Source organism: Elaeis guineensis, chromosome 15, assembly GCF_000442705.2.
Source record: "Elaeis guineensis isolate ETL-2024a chromosome 15, EG11, whole genome shotgun sequence".
In the NCBI taxonomy this organism is placed as follows: Eukaryota; Viridiplantae; Streptophyta; class Magnoliopsida; order Arecales; family Arecaceae; genus Elaeis; species Elaeis guineensis.
In genome coordinates this window covers 69,316,409-69,336,007 of record NC_026007.2, presented here as the reverse complement: position 1 = coordinate 69,336,007, position 19,599 = coordinate 69,316,409, and the positions used below count along the sequence as shown (strand labels likewise).

General features: G+C 34.9%; 1 protein-coding gene and 1 non-coding gene across 2 annotated transcripts; one reads left to right on the top strand and one right to left on the bottom strand.

Annotated features, from left to right (window-relative positions):
• Positions 1 to 3,347: 3,347 nt before the first annotated feature.
• TRNAE-UUC (transfer RNA glutamic acid (anticodon UUC)) lies at positions 3,348 to 3,421 on the top strand. Its single transcript has one exon. It is a non-coding gene; the product is annotated as a tRNA-Glu (tRNA).
• Positions 3,422 to 4,994: 1,573 nt separating this feature from the next.
• Positions 4,995 to 14,753, bottom strand: LOC105058326 (beta-ketoacyl-[acyl-carrier-protein] synthase III, chloroplastic). The gene is made up of 8 exons (XM_010941208.4): positions 14,277 to 14,753; positions 11,023 to 11,171; positions 9,719 to 9,855; positions 7,902 to 8,004; positions 7,698 to 7,816; positions 5,997 to 6,061; positions 5,672 to 5,891; positions 4,995 to 5,583 (listed from the first exon to the last, which is right to left on the bottom strand). The coding sequence occupies exons 1-8, from the start codon at positions 14,486 to 14,488 to the stop codon at positions 5,362 to 5,364; spliced, it is 1,227 nt and encodes a 408-aa protein (XP_010939510.1). The 5' UTR covers positions 14,489 to 14,753; the 3' UTR covers positions 4,995 to 5,361.
• Between the last annotated feature and the right edge of the window lie 4,846 nt (positions 14,754 to 19,599).

Below are 19,599 nucleotides of genomic sequence, written 5' to 3'. Positions count from 1 at the left end.
TCTCAGGTTTTTAATTTTTAAGTTTTCTTTTAAACAGGTTATCCGGTTGGTCCGGTTGATTTTTTTTTTAATGAATTATTATAAATGGGTTGTAAACAAATCGGGTCGGATGATCTATTTATTAAATAGATCGGATTTGGATTTTGAAATCTGATCTATTTAGGTAAACAAGTCGGATTCGGATTCAGAATTTTTTGAGTTAATTCATATCTGACCCAACCCGTTTATATTCGAATCCAATTGCCACCCTTACATCCGATCCCCACAGGAATAGATCAAACAACCAGCTGATGCATGGTAAGAACCGCTTCTTCAAGTGTTTAGATACAATGGTACAGAGATATAAGATGTGAAGGATAATAGTCTTAACATATGCAAACACCTGACGGTGAGGTATAATCAGGCAGATAAAGTGGGCAACTCCTAGAAGGACCTTTCCAATGCAGTAAACCAAGCATCCTTCAAGAGTGAACAACATAAATATATTCGTTTGACAATGTGCTCCTTTGCTAGACCTTTGATGCTGAATAATCCCCCGTTAACCAATGACCCACTAAGTTAAAATTTAATAACCTCTGAGATATCAGCAGGTCACAAATATTTTAGAAAAAGTGTAACCATCAATCAACAAATTAAGCAATATGAGTATCAAGTGGAGCATAATGGTGTGAAAGCAGTCATGTAATAAACAGTTACAATACCCGGTTGCACACTTCCCCTGAGGAATCCGATACCAAAAGTTAAGCATACTCTGAGCTTGTCTAGAAGTAACAAGCTCCCAAGAACATCTGCAATTGAGTTCAAAATAATGCAAAACCGAATAATAATCCATAGCACATAGATATTAGAGCTATGATGGCAACCGAGCATGGGAATAGAAGTCAAAATCCTCATCCATACCAATCCTTGCCACATAGTCAAGAGCACGATTACCTTCTCGAGGTATGTAAGAAACCATGCAATTAGGGGAGCTTCTAAACCAATGTTGTAGCTCCCTTAGTATATTTACTGAATTCACCCAATTTACAACTATGGTGGAATCACCTTGTAGCTGTATATTCTGAGCCTGAAATTTAGGGCGAGCAACATAGACTCCTTATTAGGACATGCATGGATTTTTCAAATTTTATTCAATTATTTTTTCGGCTCCCAAAGGCTGGGTTGGGTTCAAAAGATCTGATCTAAAAGCAGGACATGCATGGATTGTCAGATTTTAATTCAATTAGACCCAACCATATGTACGCGCCCACATTTTTTAATAGAGAAAACCCAAATTAAATATCAGAGACTTTATGATCCATATCAATGGTTCGTTACCAACCAATGATATGTGTTAATATATTGAAGTAGATACCTATATGTATGTATAGGGACATATGCTTTTCCTTGGGTAAATGCGGTCAATTTGCTTTTATTACAAGGATAATTTCACCTTTAGTTTATTGATTACATTTGTGGCATAACAAGGATACAATATATGGGAGTGAAATATCATTATATAATTTAAGATGTACTTTTTGCGCAGAAGGGAAAAGTGGAAAGGCTCAGATCTCATTGGCCTGAGTGAGGTCGGATCAGGCATGGACCCTGCACCAGCCGTCGGCCCACCAAAGCGTAGATTTATTCCGCCATTTTTGGTTTTCTGGTGAAAACTAGTCTTTGTTTGTACGTCTAAGAATAATTCAGGAGCTGTCATGCAGAGGTTTCAGCAGTTCACATGATATTGTTATATAACTTGTTTTGTCCGCATGCTTTTTGATTCAAGCCATGGAACTACAAGCATCTTCCTTTATTGGCAAGGGTGGTGGAATGGAGACTGAGCCCGGCACCACCGTTCCTACCGTTGATTCGTCTCCCTTCGTTCATAAAGATTGTTGGGGCAGTTAGTTGGAATTACGGTCTCGACGGAGACTTTGACTTTTCTATCTGGTTGAGAACCGACAATTGTCTATATCGTCAAACCTACTCGAACGACTATCAATAATACTTGAAGACTAGTTGGGCAATGCAATTACTCATAGATCGACACTTATATCAATATCGAATCGATTGTCTTATTTAGATGTCAATCAAGTATTTATGGAGGAACCGTAGCCTACGATCCAGAAGATTAGAGGTCAAAACGGTTACATTGTATAATGAGAACATTAATTATTCATAATTAAAAAATTATCGTTCAAATTAACCGTCTACTAAATTCACATTGAATTCGGTAACTCTCACGTTCCCGTACTGCAAGGGATGAAAATTACAAAGTAATGGCAAATTCTATCTCTATATAAATGGAGGTAAGAGAAGGACCATGATAAGCTTTTTTTTGACTTAATAAGCTCTCACTTTTGTTGTTTTTCTATTGTTCTCTGATCTCAACTAACATAAGCATCAGAGAATTTTTTGCCGGATAAATTCTGGCAAAAAAATTTTTTATAGGTACATTCTCCATCGAGAGCAAAACGCACTTATTTGGCATCAAATCAGGGTCTTCGCCAGAACTTAGCGGCAGCAAAGATGAAAATGGAAGAAAGGAGGCCACAGAGATCTTACGCCATGCATGCCAAACTTACTGCTTCTTCTGAATGGTGAACCATGCATGGCATGCCCACTGCATTCTTATGGCCTGAGCCATCGGTTTAGGATGGAATGCTAATGATGTATAAGGGGAGGGAGCAATCACATGTAATTGGTTGGCCAGATTTTAGAAGCTACAAACATGTTAAGTTGGAGCCGACAGATGGTGCAGCGGACTCATCATCGCGTGAAATTTTCAACTTTGACAGTCGAAGCATTATGAAATTGAGACATCTTTGTATTCAGCTCTATGTGGCTCAAATTGCCCATGGGGCCTTGTATTACTTACAAATGACCTTGGATAATTTGGAGTCTGGTGTGATAAGGATCCATAAGCACTTATTTTTAGATGTGGTATGGGTGAGTTTGATCTTTGGTTTCTTGGTTTTCCCAGCATTCTGTGGACACCTTTGTAAAAAGGTTTCAATCCATCTTCTCAATGCAACGACCCTGTCTAATTATTAGTTATAAGTGCTGTAATGAAGATAATGATCATTATTAGCTATTACCATGGGACTAACATCATACATCAGATGGTAACTAGATAACAACAAATGTGTTGAATCAAAGTAAACCAAATCAAAGCATTATCAGCTTGACTGAACTCTAAAATCCAGAGCTTTCGAGTCAAGGAAAATTTGAGAGAACAGTGATTCAACATTGCGCAACCCACTTTGGCTCAAGGAGGAAGAATTCCACAGCCGTAGATGGATGAATTGGTGGATATATCTCGAGAAGTGGATAAAATAGTACATATAATGCGTATAATTAAATACGATTCCATTGTCGTCTAGTCCGGTTAGGATACCTGGCTTTCACCCAGGCGACCCGGGTTCAAATCCCGGCAATGGAAATACTTTTGTTCTTAGAGAACTTTTTTGTTGACTCAATGACGTTTCTTTACATCTTTGGTAATAACAAGGAGAAAATACTTTCTGGATCGATTTTATGTTAACAGGTTGGATCTGACTTGACTATTTCAATCCAGCTATTTGAAACTATTTACCTTTTCCAAAAAAAAAAAAAAAAAGGAGAAATAACAAAGTGAACTTATCTAATGCAGTTAGTATTTACGAGGTTATACTAACACCAGAGAAAAAATCTCTAAAGAGAGGGACAAACTGACCACAGCATATTGCGTGTCTCCAATAGTAGTTTTAATTAGTATGCCAACATGTAGTTACGAGTTCAAACTATCAAGGACAGGGATGGTACATTGACCTACACCTAAAATTCTGCCTGAAATAAATGGGTTGGATGAGGAAATTTATATCATGTCAAATTTAGATTATCCAACATGAACTTTATTAAAATTACATGGTTGAGGCCACGGATTGCCATGTTGGACAGACCTTTGAGCTCTAGTTCTAGATCTCTAAAATAATTGTAATGAGTGAAAAAGATACAATACAAGAAGAGTAAAAAGCAGACAAAATTATGAGAAAAAAAAGGGAGGGGAAGCAAAAATTGAATCAATGTTAACTATTTTTTCTTTGAAACGCCCAATATTTTAGAAAGAAGGAATCCTAATTTATAAGTATTTTAGTATATAATTTAAAATGTTTTTATTTTTGTAAATATCTAAATATTTAATTTTAAAGTTATTTTCTCCTCTCATCCCTTGTATAATAAGATAATACTGTATATCATAGTCAAGACTCTGGGCTATTAGAAAAATTATACATCAATAATTATGGAGAAAAAGTGAAAAGAGAGAGAGAGAGAGAGAGAGAGAGAGAGAGAGAGAAGGGAAATTTGCATTATTTTCATGACTTATCATGTTTCTTCTCTAATTTCCTTTCTTCTCTCTCAGTTTTTTTTTTGGATGCCAACCCTATTTCACCTCCTCTTCATCCCAGATTGCTTTTATGTATAGATTGGTACGTTAGATATGGATCCTATAAATACGTGAATTGGTCATAGATTTTTTCTTCCAAACTCAATTATAAGTGGCCTGTATTGAGGATTGATGTTATCAAATCTACACTTGACCCGACCGAGGGCCTACCCAACCTCGCTCTGCCACCCCTAAAATGAGAACTTCCGCTTCCTAAATTATGGGCAACAGCTCATGTTTCTTAGTCCAAGTGTCACTCTATTTTTCTGCTAATAGTAAAAATCTTGAACATACCGTTAATGCTTTGCTAAAATCAATTCTTAATACTCGTGATGTAAAAAAGAGTACAATTGCCGATAGATAGGTGACTGAGAGAATGAGATCTTGGAAAATCTCATGATAAAAATTACAGAAACATGCTTGATGTATCCAAGATTAGATATATTATTAGGGCTTGATTCATGCAAAAGATAACCATCTATGTCATCTGGTGAGAAAAATCAATTCAGCTCAACCTGCTTTCATAGATCAAAAAGTGGCCTGGTAAAAACACCAAAAGCTCACATTTAAAATTTAAAAAATAATAACAGAAAGAAAAAACTGATTGTATCACGATGTATATGCCAGAAGATCAAAGTTACAGGCAGCATTGTTTGAGAGTAGTCAAGGGAAGACAGCAGCAAAGGCATTTGATCGCCATTCCATGACACAAATGGTTCAGCACCCATTATGACCTAGGGAAAAATAAATAAATACTCGGCAGCTCATAGTTCCACTTGAAATAAAATAAGAGGAAACTTGGAAAACTGATAACAAAAGCTTGGCCTAGAAAATAGCGAAACCCCTCTTTCACCCTGATCTCATGAGGGAAAGCCAAACTGGGCTATAGCTTAATGATCCACTCTCCCTAATAACTCTTTTCAACTTTTCCCTCCATCAATTTTGAGGAGAGAGTTTCATTTCCACCTTAATATTGCAGAGCCCCATGTAACTCCAGCTCCAAAACCTGCAGCGGCAATGGTATTGCCGGCCTGCACCTTTCCACTCCGAACAGCCTCATCTAATGCCAGAGGAATGGATGCAGCACTTGTATTTCCATAGTTAGCCAAATTCGAGATGACTTTGTTTGGGGGCATCTGCAACCGTGTGGCCACAGCATCGATGATCCTTTGGTTTGCCTGCAATGTTGATTGTTGTTGCCACTTTGGTTCCGAATGAATTTAATCATGGAACAATAAGAATTTGGCATTAGCAGGAGACGATTACCTGATGAAGCAGCAGCCAGTCAATGCTGGAACTTGTGAGGCCAGCTTCTAGAAGTGCAGCTTCAATAGACTGTGGCACACACCGCACTGCAAAGCGGAAGACCTCCTTGCCATTCATTTGGATGCAAGAAAATGATGATCTCTTTGGGGGGAAAAGAGGTGCACCATTATTGTTTGAGATGAGCTCAGTTTCCTCATCCTTGACTGTTGCATTTAGGTGCCTACAATGAAACCACAATGGTTATGAGTGATCTGAAAGTAACGGGGAAAAAAATGCAGGACAGAAATGAACATTTTTCATGAAAACTTGAATAGCAGATCTATACTTCTGGCCATGACCATCACTGTGGAAATCAAAGCCAAGCAAGCCATCTTCCTCACTACTGCAGGCCTGCAAAATTTGAAAAAGCAAACAAACCTTTCAAAAAGATATTCTTTACATTTTATAGCAAATAACACTAAAAATAATACCAGCAATTCAATTATGTAGCCTGTGCATGCACCAAAGATGATAAACATATCAAAGAGCATATTATAACATTTGAAAGACAACTGTTTCTAGTAGGATGTTAAGTAAGCATGTTGTTACGTACCACTGTTATAAAATCACCAATTCAGCATCAGATCTCTCAGTTATATACTAAATCTATCCAACTAGTTTCTCTATTAATTGCAAGTGATTCCCCATGTTACCTGGACCCTTCAATTTAGCCTAAAGTGCACACACAGGAACTTGAACATGGAAATTGCTGTGGCAATTGAACACAGAACCGAAAGCAGAACTGCTTATACATTGAGAGGATCCGAGGCTTAGATACACTCCCGCACCCAACACACGAACCAAAGTCCATATAGGTGAATCCTGTTATCCAAACAGCTGATCTTAATTACAGACAAAAACTAAGTGCTCTACTGTTACCTTGTTATTCAGTTGTTTTTTGTCAAAATGGCATTCTTTACGAAAATTTAGACAAATCAAAGGATAGAATCTTTGGGATTGCAGGATCTTTTCAGAATGTGTCCAATTAGAGAAGCATACGCATGTGAGGAATGAGCTCCACTCAAAATCCTCCACGAAGAACTGTCATGAACTTAATGTTAATATATTGATAGGATGTCATCTTAGCTTAACGGACACACTGCACAGTATTCAACACATATATAAACACAGTAACACACATTTTTGATTGTATGGTACTTTGTGGTAGATTAAAATACTGTTATACTGCATGTAACATTGTTACTGGATTAGGAAAAAGTTCAGAGCCTCAAACTTTAAAAAAAGGACAAAATGGTGTCCATCCTCAAGAGTGTGTGCCACTATGCCTGTGCCCATGCCAATTGCATGCCGGCACTCCCCATGCCACTGGCTTTACTTCCAAGCAACACAGAAGAAAACTCATTGCTAAGTTAACCACTTCATGCTATTTTACTGAAAACACCTATTTTAATGTCATATGATATTATAAGAAAGAAAAAAAAAACATAAGAATTCACTAAAGGAGTTCAAAAACTTTAATCATATAATCTGGCACTTCAAACAGGCAAAAATTTTAATACCAACATTAAGACTGGAGTGTACTTCAATTAGAAACTCCAAAACTCTGTGCCTGTACACCAAGTTTCTACAAAGGTTAACATAGGTCATGTCATATAGCACTCCCAAATTTCCTAAAAACTGAACTGCCAAAGTACAACATTTTAAAGGGATGGAAGCAATACAGGGGGAGGGTTCAGATAACTTTTAATCTTCTTTTGTTCGTTTCACTTTCCTATCATTAACAACCTTTGCAAACAGTTAGTTGTTCATATCTTCATTAAGACATGTCAGCAACTATAAATAGAATGAAAAGCATATCCATGATGATGTTGATTTTAAAATTCAGCCACCATAGAATAATGAAATGGAATCCTTTAAGGTCATTGTCTTGGGAAGAAAGTCCCGCTATGGATTTTGGTACAAGATGGCTGAGCTATTTACTTAAAAGACCACCTTAAGCTTAAGAGGAAAACAGAAATTAAGTTACTTGGACTAGCACAGCACCAGCAGCATCACCAAAAAGTATGCATGTGCCTCTATCTGTCCAGTCTACATATCGTGAGAGAGCATCTGCACCAATTACTAGGACATTTTGGAACCCACCACCTGTAGTTGATGCAGCATAGTTAATTTTATAGACTATGTAGCTATGCAAGAATTGCTTTTAACCTTGTATAAATAATTAAATTACCTTTAATAAAACGAGTTGCTGTGACCAGGCCCACAACAAACCCACTGCAAGCTGCTGTAGCATCAAAAGCCCAAGCATTTTTGCATCCTAAGTCTCTCTGTACCTGAATTAATGTTTACCAAGAATGACGTTTAAATAATAGATCTGTCAACACAAAAGGAACATCCAATAGAAAGATCCATAACTCAAACAGAAATATGGTACAGCTTAGACAACAAAAGCATTGCATTTAATACAGTAAATTCTTAAACATAAGGGATGAAGATGAAAAGCAAAATAATGCACTATCATCTCTATAACCAATAAACTCAATAAATGAACCAAATGAATGCAATAAAATTCGCAACTAAGTGAAAAACTTTACAAGACTATGATATACTCATAAGCCTTCATCTCAGCTACTGCAATTTCCTAGTCCTTTCAAATAAGAAAAATCACTTCATATATTAATAGCATTTTTTGTTTTTCTAATCAGTAACCTGGGTATACCTCTGCAGCTTTTTGAGGCTATAAATGGCATCATTTGATAAGTTGGTCCAGAAAGATATCAAATTTTTTATCAATTGAAAGGAAAAAAGGGCAATCAAAATTCAGATTTTGTCATCCTCCACTTACTAACAGGAGGCTGCAGCCAGTAATAAGTATTCCAGAAAACAATGTTAACTGCTCATGCACGGAACTTACGAAAGGAATTTGACAAAATGCAAGTTAAGCACCAACATAATCCTATATTTTGGTGGGGTCATGAGAGGGAGGATGAATAGGGTTTGAAAGATGGATAGCCTTCATCTACTGTTTGGTTCAAAAGTTTTTAGAAAGGATGGATGAAAAGGAGGGATTGCCCATCCAATCTGGCCACAATTTGCATCCTTCTAAAATGAGATGATGCAAGGAAGGATGGATGGAGCAAGTGAGGGGTAGGTTTCTACATTGTCAATATTATCACTCATTAATTTATTTTAATGAAACTATAACATTTCTTCTGTCTTTCATTCATTTTGTTTATATATATTTTTATTTTATTTATACTATAATCCTATACTGTTAGATTTTATTACCAATTATTTTAATTTTAGAACATAATTTTCATAATTAAAAATAAATAATTAGAATGGTCTTCTATTTTTCTATTTATATTTACTATTTCTAGTTAACTATTTGTACAAAATTAATTAACTATTTAAATTAAATTATAAATTAATTATTTATTTATGTAATTAATATATAAATAGATTAATTCATATATAATTAATTTATAAAATTTTTTATTAAATTAAATATTTATATATTTTTTGTATAATTATAAATTATAAAGATTATATGTTTATATATTGCTACTTCTTTAGTATAGATAAGTGCTATAATTTGATAATAATGATATTTTTATCAAAGGATAGTTTAATATAAATGTTATACAAATCTTATCCATCCACTTTTCATTATTTATATACTAAATACAGAAGAAATCATTTCCATCCAACCTTCCATGTTTCATCAAATATATAAGAAGATAGATGGAAGATCTATCCATCATTTTCCTCATCCATCCTTCTTCTTCTATCCACCTGTCTTCAATCCATCATTCGTACCAAACAGAGGGTAAAAGCGCAGATGAAAAGTAGTAATATTCAAGTTGCAAGGTGCAAACAGTCTCTTGCCTTTGACTTGAAAGCTGGCTCACTAAAACATTCCATTTAAATCAACTAACTTAAGCATGAAAACAAAAAAAGAACTATGAATGGATACTATTTCTTCATCTAACAGAAGACGGCCCAAGTGTGAGAATATCATTTAACAACATCCTCTTGACAGCATACCCGAGCACCACATCCAAAAAGGTCATCTGGAGTAGATGTGCACATAATTACAAGGTCGACATCATCAGGCTCTACTTGAGCCATTTGAAGAGCCCCCTTTGCTGCTTCCACAGCCAACCCACTCAGTGTTTCATTCCCTGTCAATTTAAGCAATTATATACAAGTCCAGATAAAGTTTTCAATCATAAGAAATTTGAAAGACAACCAAGTTTTATTCGGGTGCATAAACAAACATAATATGCATCATGACGTCAAAGTATTATGTAGAATTTTGTTTGTCTCCTATCAGACAAACCCTTGAATTAGGGATGTATTAGGTGGTTTTCAACTTTAAAATCATTATTCTATCCTATTGATGAATTCAAATTTTTGAATTTTAAAAGTTGAGATTTGTAGGAGGTACTTGCCAGTTATGAGGGACAGATCACAAATGGAAAGAATTGAATATATGAAAGGGGGAAATCTGAATTTGAAAAATTATGCTCAAAGTAGAAATTATCAATTTTATGATTTTAGGACCTTCTTGAGATCTCATTAGGTGTGTCAATGGGCCAGGTCAGGCTAGGCGAGCCTACACCTGAAGCAGGCTCGAGGTTTGAACCTCATGCTCGAACGCAATCTGGCCTGGCCCAGTTTATGCTTTTGGGCTAGCCCAGGCTTAGAATATGACCATTAAGCTTTTACCATTTTTATAGTTCGGGTTCAGCCCAGAAATTGACCGAGCCTCAATTCCCAGGCCCGAGCCAGGCTTGCAACCCTACAAGCTGAGCCCAAGCCCAGTTTTTTTGGGGTCAGGTCTTCAGCACATTCAGGCCAACCCAAACCATTGACAGCCCTAGATCTCATCTCACGACCAAAAGCCCCATATTACAAAATTTTCTAGTATATCCAACTGTAGTGAAGCTAACAGGTGTTTCAATGTAAGATTAGATATTACCTAGTTATCAAATTGAAGGCTTAGTAATGTTGTTTTGTACATAACATGGTCTTCCTACCTGTTCTAGTTTCTAGCTGCATGAATATTTTAGGGCGCTTCACTAACCTCTTAAAATGCCTTATTTTGGGATAGAGATGTCTAAAGGTATATAGAGGTCATTGAAATGTCAGACTTAGATCCCACAGCACCAAGTTGTACACATCATGTGTGGTGGTTCATGAATTTTTCATTTTAGAAAATTGTTTACATGCTGATGAAGTTGAAATGTGTCTAACAAAGTTCACATCCAAACAAGGCATGATAAGTATACATTAGATCACCACATCAAGAATGGAAGAAAATGAATGATATATTAACAATACAATACCTGTGAGGACACGTCGATTACGAATCCCTGTACGAACAGAAATCCATTCATCTGAAGTTTCGACAATTTGTGACAGGTCATCGTTAGAAATCGTTAGCTTTGGCACAGCCGATCCACATCCAACAAGCTTTGAGCCCATTCCAACAACTCTGTATATTTTCTTACTCAATTTAGAAAACAGAATCATACTTCAAAGTGCTTATTACATGATCTATCAAATTACTTTTCAACTTCATAAACATCTTTAAGTCACTCACAAATAGAGATCCAGTTATGAACATAATTAACGTAAGTGTAGCAAAGTAATATGTGTATGTTATAGCCCATGGCATAAACATGCAATTTCGGCATTGGTCCCTGGTTCAAAGCCCACAAGTAATATGCAGGCTTTGAACCAGGGACCAAAGCCCACCAGAAAAAAAAAAAAAAAAAAAAAAAGAAAGGAAAAGAAAAAAAAGAAAGGTACCAAAAATAGATCAGAGATGCAGCCTCATACAAAAAAAGAATATACTACACCATCGTTGCTAGCTCAACCATATCTAAACATATATTGCTTGCTTACTGACTTTCTTACAGGTAGGACGTAGGACATCTGTTAACGTATATATTTTAGGAGCCTAGTCCTTTTTAATAATGTTATTGAGGGTGGTGATTGCTATTGCATTAAACATAACTATGAAGTCAAATCAACTTTGAGTTTATCTTTATTACTCATCCTTGTTGAAGGGTACATCCTTTGCCCTTGCCTGCCCCTGAATCCTTCTCTGGAAATTTCAATTTATGCTATACTAGATCTTTCCATCTCCTTTATTGGCCCTTCCTCACAAATTTTAATGTCTCCTAACTGGGACCTCCTACACATTCCTTAACCTGCCCATCTCATTTATATACTTTCCTTACCAACTTCTAGTCCTAATTTTCCTTCTTTAACCAGATAAGCCAAATTGTGAAAGGGTTTACAATCAGGCAGGAAGTTTATTACAAAAATCCACTCAATTATTCTGCAAAGCTCTCATGAAAACATGATGATGACAAGTCCCAGTAGTTTCTGATAAGGTTGAACTCTCTTTACAGCCCAAGTTTTTCACATGGACAAAATTGCAAGCTAGCAAGATTTTCCCCTGAACGTTGAGGGAGTGCGGCAGTCACACACTGATCCATCAGTATCTCTCTCCATCTATCATTCTCTAAATCTGCTGGAAATGCATATTAGTGCATGTAAATTGTACTTAGAATTATGGTTAAAAAGGTCTTCTAGAGCATGTTGGAAGAAATTTAGTGCAACAGCGAAACAAAGTACAGTTGTCACTAACATTCAATATCTACCTGTAAAAATCTAGAGGCTGCTAATTGAAATCAAGATATATCATCTTCTCACAAAGCAAGCACTTGAAACATAATGAGCAGTGAGTGACAGATAACAATAGACCTCTAAAATAAAATGTGCATGGGGGTATAATGTCAAGCAGAATTCTTGGCCACATTGCAGCTGTCAGTGAAATAAAAAGAAAAAAAAGTTTTGCATACATTTCATCCAACACCAGTCATTTCAAACTACTAGAATGACAGGAAAAAAACTATACACACATTTCATCCAATGGTCATTTCAAACAAATAGACAGTCATGTAACTCTTATTTCTCAGAAAATTACTTACAGCACTGGACTTAGCGAACAAGACTGGTGGAAAAAAGAATCCTTGTCATTTCTTAATTCTACAAAAAATTGCAAGTATATAAGCGACTGTTGGACTTCTTTTATTTTAGACGGGAATTTGACGTATTAATTGAAATATGGCATCTAACATATAGAAACAAAACAAAAGACTAAGAGCCAATGCATTGCCTGCAGATAGAACACCACTCTAGAATGACTTTACAGATGCCCACTAGAAAGACAATTGGCTACATTGATTACCAACATGGGACATCCTTCTAAAACCAAAATAAAAATTTGATCAAAATTTGCAAGTGTACCACACAAATAATCCTTGCTGTTTGACATTCAGAACATTGTCTGAGACACCTTTCACAGTAGGTAGATAAAATAGTTGTAAGACATTGACATGAAGAAAGGCCAGAGCTTTAAAACTGTTAAGTCTTTCATTCCTACAGTGCTGACAAGACTCTCCTAATAATAATCTTGAAGAACACACGCATGCACCTTCTAAACCTGGTTTTCTGACAGCAACCATCTACGATTAGTTGTTTCACAGAAAGCAACATATAAAGGTTGAAACCAACAATCACTAATACTATCAAGTAAAGGTTGATGAGGGGAAAAAAAAAAATCTCTAGCCAGACATAAACCCATGATAACAGTGGGGGTGTGGACTTGATTTCATTGTCTAAATTACCTCTTAAGAAAAGCGAAATATTTTTTTAAAGTGAACGAAAGAAACCAGTCTACTTCACCAATATTTGCTATTGTTATTCTTTCCTTTCGTATCCTAGTTATTGCATTACCAATTTTTGCAAAATATTCAAATACAAGTCAAATCCTATGTAGCTTGAACATAACCACCAACTCTGCATTTTGCCTGCTAGCAAATCTCTTACAACACTTATGATGCCTTCAAATACTATTTTGCATTCGCTCAGAACACAAAACTAGTCCTAATTGGTCAGTTTTGGACAGAAAACAGAACAAGAGCTTTCTTAAGCCACAGAATAAGGGATCCTCTATTTACTTCAATTTTCTTTGCAGTAATCCATTCCAAACAAAGGTCTCACAAATTCTGGCCATGTAAATAGGGAAACTACCCGGCCCCCACCTGGCTGGTTGCCAAGGGTGGTACAGTGAAGAATAATAAACAAGAACTACTGACTTCTCAACTCATATGATACACCGTTGCGAACGGATTGCGGATCAACTACAAGATGACTTTTTTCAATAAAATAGAGCCTCGACTCTGTGAATGGTTCAAAGTTACCCATCTAATAAGATATTTTGAGCTCAACCAAACAGCAAGTAAACATATGCTTGGATCTTGATTTTACAAGCTTAGGAGTGGTGAGCTGTAGAAATCGATCCCAGAACCACCAAGTCCCAATCTTTCCTCAGGGAAGGAACACAAAAATAAAATAAAATAAATAAGAATCGCACACCTCCCACCAAAAATAGGAAAAAAAACGAACTATCAGATCATTATGCGGTAAGAATTAGCAATGGAAACAATATCACAAACACCCAAATGCATTATCCATCAAAAAGGCCTCCGGTGAGAGGGAAAAAAAAGAAAAAAAAAATACATGCCTTGGAAGACGAGGCTTGGAAGAGGTAGCGGCGGCTCCTAGGACGTGGTCCTCCACACCGCCACCCACGGTGGGGGCGCAGCACCTGAGCGGCGCCCTCCTCGCATTCCTCGCCACCATGAAGAGACCTGATCGGACGAGGCCCGAAGGCGCCAGATCTCTCCCGCGGAAGCAGGGGGTGGACGGAGAAACGAGCCCGGGAGCGTTAGACATCGAGATCGGCGACAGGAGAAAGGGAAAACAAGATCGAAAATGGGATGGATCGCCTCGAGATCTCAGAAGAGCAGGTGAAGCGAAGGAGGGGACTATAGAAGTGAATACTGTGAATTGGAGCGCATGGCGACGAGATTAATAGCTTGGAGAGGAAGTCTCGTTCTCGTTCTCTTTCTCTGGCTCCGCCCACAGCTTGGGAAGCTCCGCCGAGGGGCGATGAGGCCGAAACGAGAGGAGTAGTCCCCGAAACTACAACTCAACTACTCTCTTTTCCCCTTCTCTTTTCTTTCTTTTTAATTTTTTTTGTTGGGTCCCGTCCTGCGGGTGTTTCAAGCTCAGCGTCTGAACCGGACCGTAAGCCTGAGTTTGTCCACTGGCTGGAAAAGTCGAGACCGGCGGGGCCCATTAAGCAGACCAGGTGGAGAGCATAGCGGCTGTCACCCCACCATGGCCACCAAGTATCGCCACGGGCAACGTATGTGCAAATTAGTTGAGGGGGAGAATGGATGCACGTAAAAAATATTGTATTTGAATTGTATGGGTAAAATGAAGGAGATAAAAAAATAAAAAGAAGAATATGCTGCAACTGGTTTTCAAGATAAATAGGGCACTTGAGAGTCTAGCCTAAAAACCTTCGAAATATACACTAATACTCACAAAGGGCTAGCAATCATGAGAAATTCTGGACAATTAAGATTCATCAACATTGAAGGAGAATCGCTATTGCAAATGTATGATGTGCATCTTGGTATGAATTACTTATGTATGACAATTTATTCAATTAAATTATGAAAATCATAATATGAGATGATTTATTTATGCTGGTTGATTGATAGTCTATCAATTTTTCTTTTTTTATGAATGATGCAAGATGTTTGATCAGTCAGCCAGATTTAGTAATATGTTTCTAGAGAGAGAGTATGTGCAAATATATGGGTGATCATAAGTTTTTTGATGGCAAAATATGGCTAGCATTCACTATAATTATAGTATTGTAATTCGATGATATGAATAAAGAAATATCAGATTGAATTATCAAGAAAAAATCGTTAGACTGAACGATATACTTGGATCTTCATCTTATTTTAAATCCAACGATAATAATTTTGTGGAATTTGGCTAAGGGAAGGTTGAAATTAAAAATAAGCTAGAAAGTTTGGCTTGAACAAACTTAATACTTAAAATTTCTTCAATAAAATTTAGTGTGATAGGTGAATGGAAGTTGTTTTTAGTTTTATTGTTAAGTTGGACCCTCGCATTGATTATTCAACCTATAAACAATACAACTTAGATTACAAAAGTCTTTGATTTTATTTTACCTCAAATTTTTTTTTACTACATGCCAACAAATAAATTCAGCCTCACCCATTTATTATATTGGACCCTTTATTTCACCCATCACCATCACATATTACATTACAATAAGGAAGTCTTAAATGATATGGTTTCATTAGTTAAGAGCAAATCTCTTGAATATAGTCACAAGAGATTTGTTAGCACTAAAATGGAGTGCTAAAAAGTAAGATAGATGGTTAATATAGAGGTTTCATCCCATACATTGCTAAGATATAATAGTTAGAAGAAAGGCAAATGTAATTTTTTGAAAGTTTTTGGGGGTATATGAAAATTGTGATTCTCTATGAGATATTTTTATAATTTTTGGATAGTTTTTTCTAATTTTAAAATCAGAAGATAAATTAGTAATTTGATAGTTATTATTAATAGTGCTAGATCTTTGTTGATGGTTGGATGATATTGCAACAAAAATTTAATTTTTGGGGTCTAATTGAAAAAATTAGAATTTTTAGAATGTCAATGCAAATCGTAAAAAAATTTAAGGAGTATCTCTATAGTTTATCCTAAAATTTTTTTGTTAGATCCAATCCCATGAGTATTTCGAGCTTAGCATCTAAATCGGACTGTAAACTTGAGTTCTATCTATTGTCTAGAAAATGCGAGATCGGGTTGGACCCAATAACAGGTAGAATGTGACTAATGAAGGGAATAATGACTGTTACCCTACCAACTACAATTGCGCAAGTGCAAAGCAAGTGAGAGGGAGTATGGATACATGTAAAAGTATTGTATTTAGATTTTGTGGTAAAATAAAGGAGATTAAAAAAAAAAGTAAAAGAAGAATATGTTTTTACTTGATTTTCAAGATAAAAGGGAGCACTCGAGAGCCCAACATAAAAACCTTTGAAGATACACCTACACCAATAAAGGGCTAGCAATCAAAAGACAATCTAGGCTTAAAAAACTCTATATAATTAAATTGATTGGCATCATAAGGGTACTGGTTTTGCAAATGTATGATGTGTATTCTGATATGAATTCCTTATGTATGACAATTTATTTGATCAAGCTGTAAAAATCATAGTATACAATGATTTATTTATGCTAGTTGATTGATAGTCTATCGAATTTTCTTTTTTTTTTGATGAGGTAGCCTATTTGATTGAGACATCTAATGTTCGGTCAATCGGATTGAGTAATGTGTATTGAGAGAGAGAGAGAGAGAGAGAGCAAATATATTGGTGATCATAAAGTTCTTTGCTGGCAAAATATGGCCAGCATTCATCATAATTATAAAGTATCATAATTCAATGATATGGATAAAGCAATGTGAGACCAAATTGTTAAGAAAAATCCACTAAACTGAACAATATACTCGGATCTTCATCTTATCTTAAATCTAATAGTAATAATTTTGTGGAATTTGGCTAAGGCTGAAATTAGTAATAAGTTGGAAAGTTTGGCTTGCACAAACCTAATATCTGAAATTTCTTCGATAAAATTTAGGCTGGGAGGTGGATGGACGTTGGTTTTAGTTTTATTGTTATGACAGACCAACATTGAACATTCAACCCGTAAAGAATACAATTTAGATTGAAAAGGTCTTTGATTTTATTTCACCTTATTTTCTTTACTACATACTGACAAATAAATTCACCCTCACCTGTTTATTATATTCGACCCTTTATTTCACCCATCATCATCCCATAATACATTATGATAATGAAGTCTTAAATGACCTGGTTTCATTGGTTAAGAGCATATATGTAGCACCAGCAATGAGTTGCACAGTCAAGCCTAGATATTGATTCACGTGGAGCCTTTTGCATTATAAGTTGTATAAAGTATGGACATTAATGCAATTTGTGTGAAAATTATATTTTTTTCCTTAAATCTATATAACTTTTATAATTTCTCAATGTGTAACTCAAATAAAAATATGGAGATTATTGATTTTTTTAAACCTTATGTAAATTAGTAGTTACATTCTCACTTCAAGTTTCAGCCAACTCACTCTCTTTTTTTTTTTAATTGATGAATAAAAAATGAATATAAATTTTTTTGGATATTCATTTTATATTTATATTTATTTTAATAAATTTAAAATATTTTTTATTTGATAAAAAAATTGAAAGTTCTAAAAATATTGAAGATGAGAATATCATTGCTATCGCTACGCACCAAGAGTGCAGTGGAGCTGATCGTCCAAAGCAAAGGAGCTCCCCCGACACCGAGTACAACGCGGAGCGGACAAATAGCGCATAGAAAATTTATTGGACAAGTTTGCCATCCATCCGCATGATAAGGTGCTGGCTCTGACCTCCCCGTCAATCTTTTAAAATCATCACATTTTATTTTCTCTTAGGATCCATTTGTCTGAGATTGCCAAATTATAAGTATTCTGATAATTTATATAAATTATTTATTAAAAAATAATTATAAAAAAATAATTTTTATTATATTTGATTGATAAAAAAATTATTTTAAATAATGATATTAAAAAAAATTACTATATTTGATTGGAGCTAATCCTATATAGAAATATGATTCAATATAAAATAATTTTTTAGTACTCGGATAATATTATCATCTCAATTAATTTTTATATAATGACTATAATCACATAGTTTTTTGCATAATGCTATCTTCATCTTAATTTTTTGTAAAAGCTCTTTATTGAATAAATTTGAAAAGATATCAAAACAAATTCTATGATTACCTATATAATTTTATTGGAAGTATTTTTATCGAGTATGGAATATCACCATTTGAGAATTTATCAAATATCAATCTCTATGATCTTTATTTTATCTTCTCTCTTCAAAATTTAATATAAAATTTATTAAATTTTTATTTTTTTATTTTTTATATCAAATATGATAATTTAATAATAGATTTATTTTCTATTATGTCCAACCAAATGGCTCTAACGAATGGGGGATAATTTTCTTGCATATTAAATTTGTATGAGCAAACATACGTTGTTCCATCGCGAAATTCTTTGTGCACTATGGCGATGCAGAACCACGTGCATCACCCCCAATGAATGGTTCCTAATAAATCAAGGAAAAAAAAAAAATTTTCGCACGTCGCATCCCGACCCCACGCATGAACCAATCACCACTGGCGGGATGCGCGGTTCTGCATCGCCTGCTATGCACAAAGAATTCCTCTATTCCCATCTCGTGTCCAAGACTAGATCCCTTCGTTTTGAGTAATTCTTTGTGCACCACATGCGGTGCAATACTATTGCATCGTTCAATAATATTGGGACACGTAGCGCATTCAAGTGGGATGGATATTTAATGCTGTCCATTTTTTTTCTTTCTCTAATTTTTTAGTGATAAAAATATTCTTTATGATTTTCTAATACTTTATATGACTTTTTGTGAGTAACTTCCTATGAGCATATATAACTTCTTGTAAATATGTATTGTTCAGAAAGTCATATGATTTTCTGTGAATATATATATAATTTTATGTAACTTTCTGTGAACATATATAATCTTCTGACTTTCTATGAACATATATGATTTTTGTGAATATATATGTATTCTATATAAATTTTACAAGTATATATGATTTTTTGTGAACATATATAACTTTCAGTGGATATATAAGTTTTTCTGTAAATATATATGTTTTTTATAAACAAAAAGATTATAAAAAATTATATATATTTACAAGAAGTCATATGATTTTTGAACAATATATATTTATAAAAAATTATATATATTTATAAAAAATTATTTATAAAAAAATATATTAGATATCAAAAAATTATAAAAAATATTTTTATTATTAAAAAATTTAAA

Excerpts from the sequence above, each read along its gene's own strand:
- LOC105058326 (XM_010941208.4), bottom strand. The coding sequence starts at position 14,488 with ATGTCTAACGCTCCCGGGCTCGTTTCTCCGTCCACCCCCTGCTTCCGC. Across the intron at positions 5,892-5,996 it reads AGTGATGGTCATGGCCAGAA|GCACCTAAATGCAACAGTCA; the intron begins GTATAGATCTGC and ends GTTTCATTGTAG. Across the intron at positions 5,584-5,671 it reads ACTGGCTGCTGCTTCATCAG|GCAAACCAAAGGATCATCGA; the intron begins GTAATCGTCTCC and ends TCAACATTGCAG.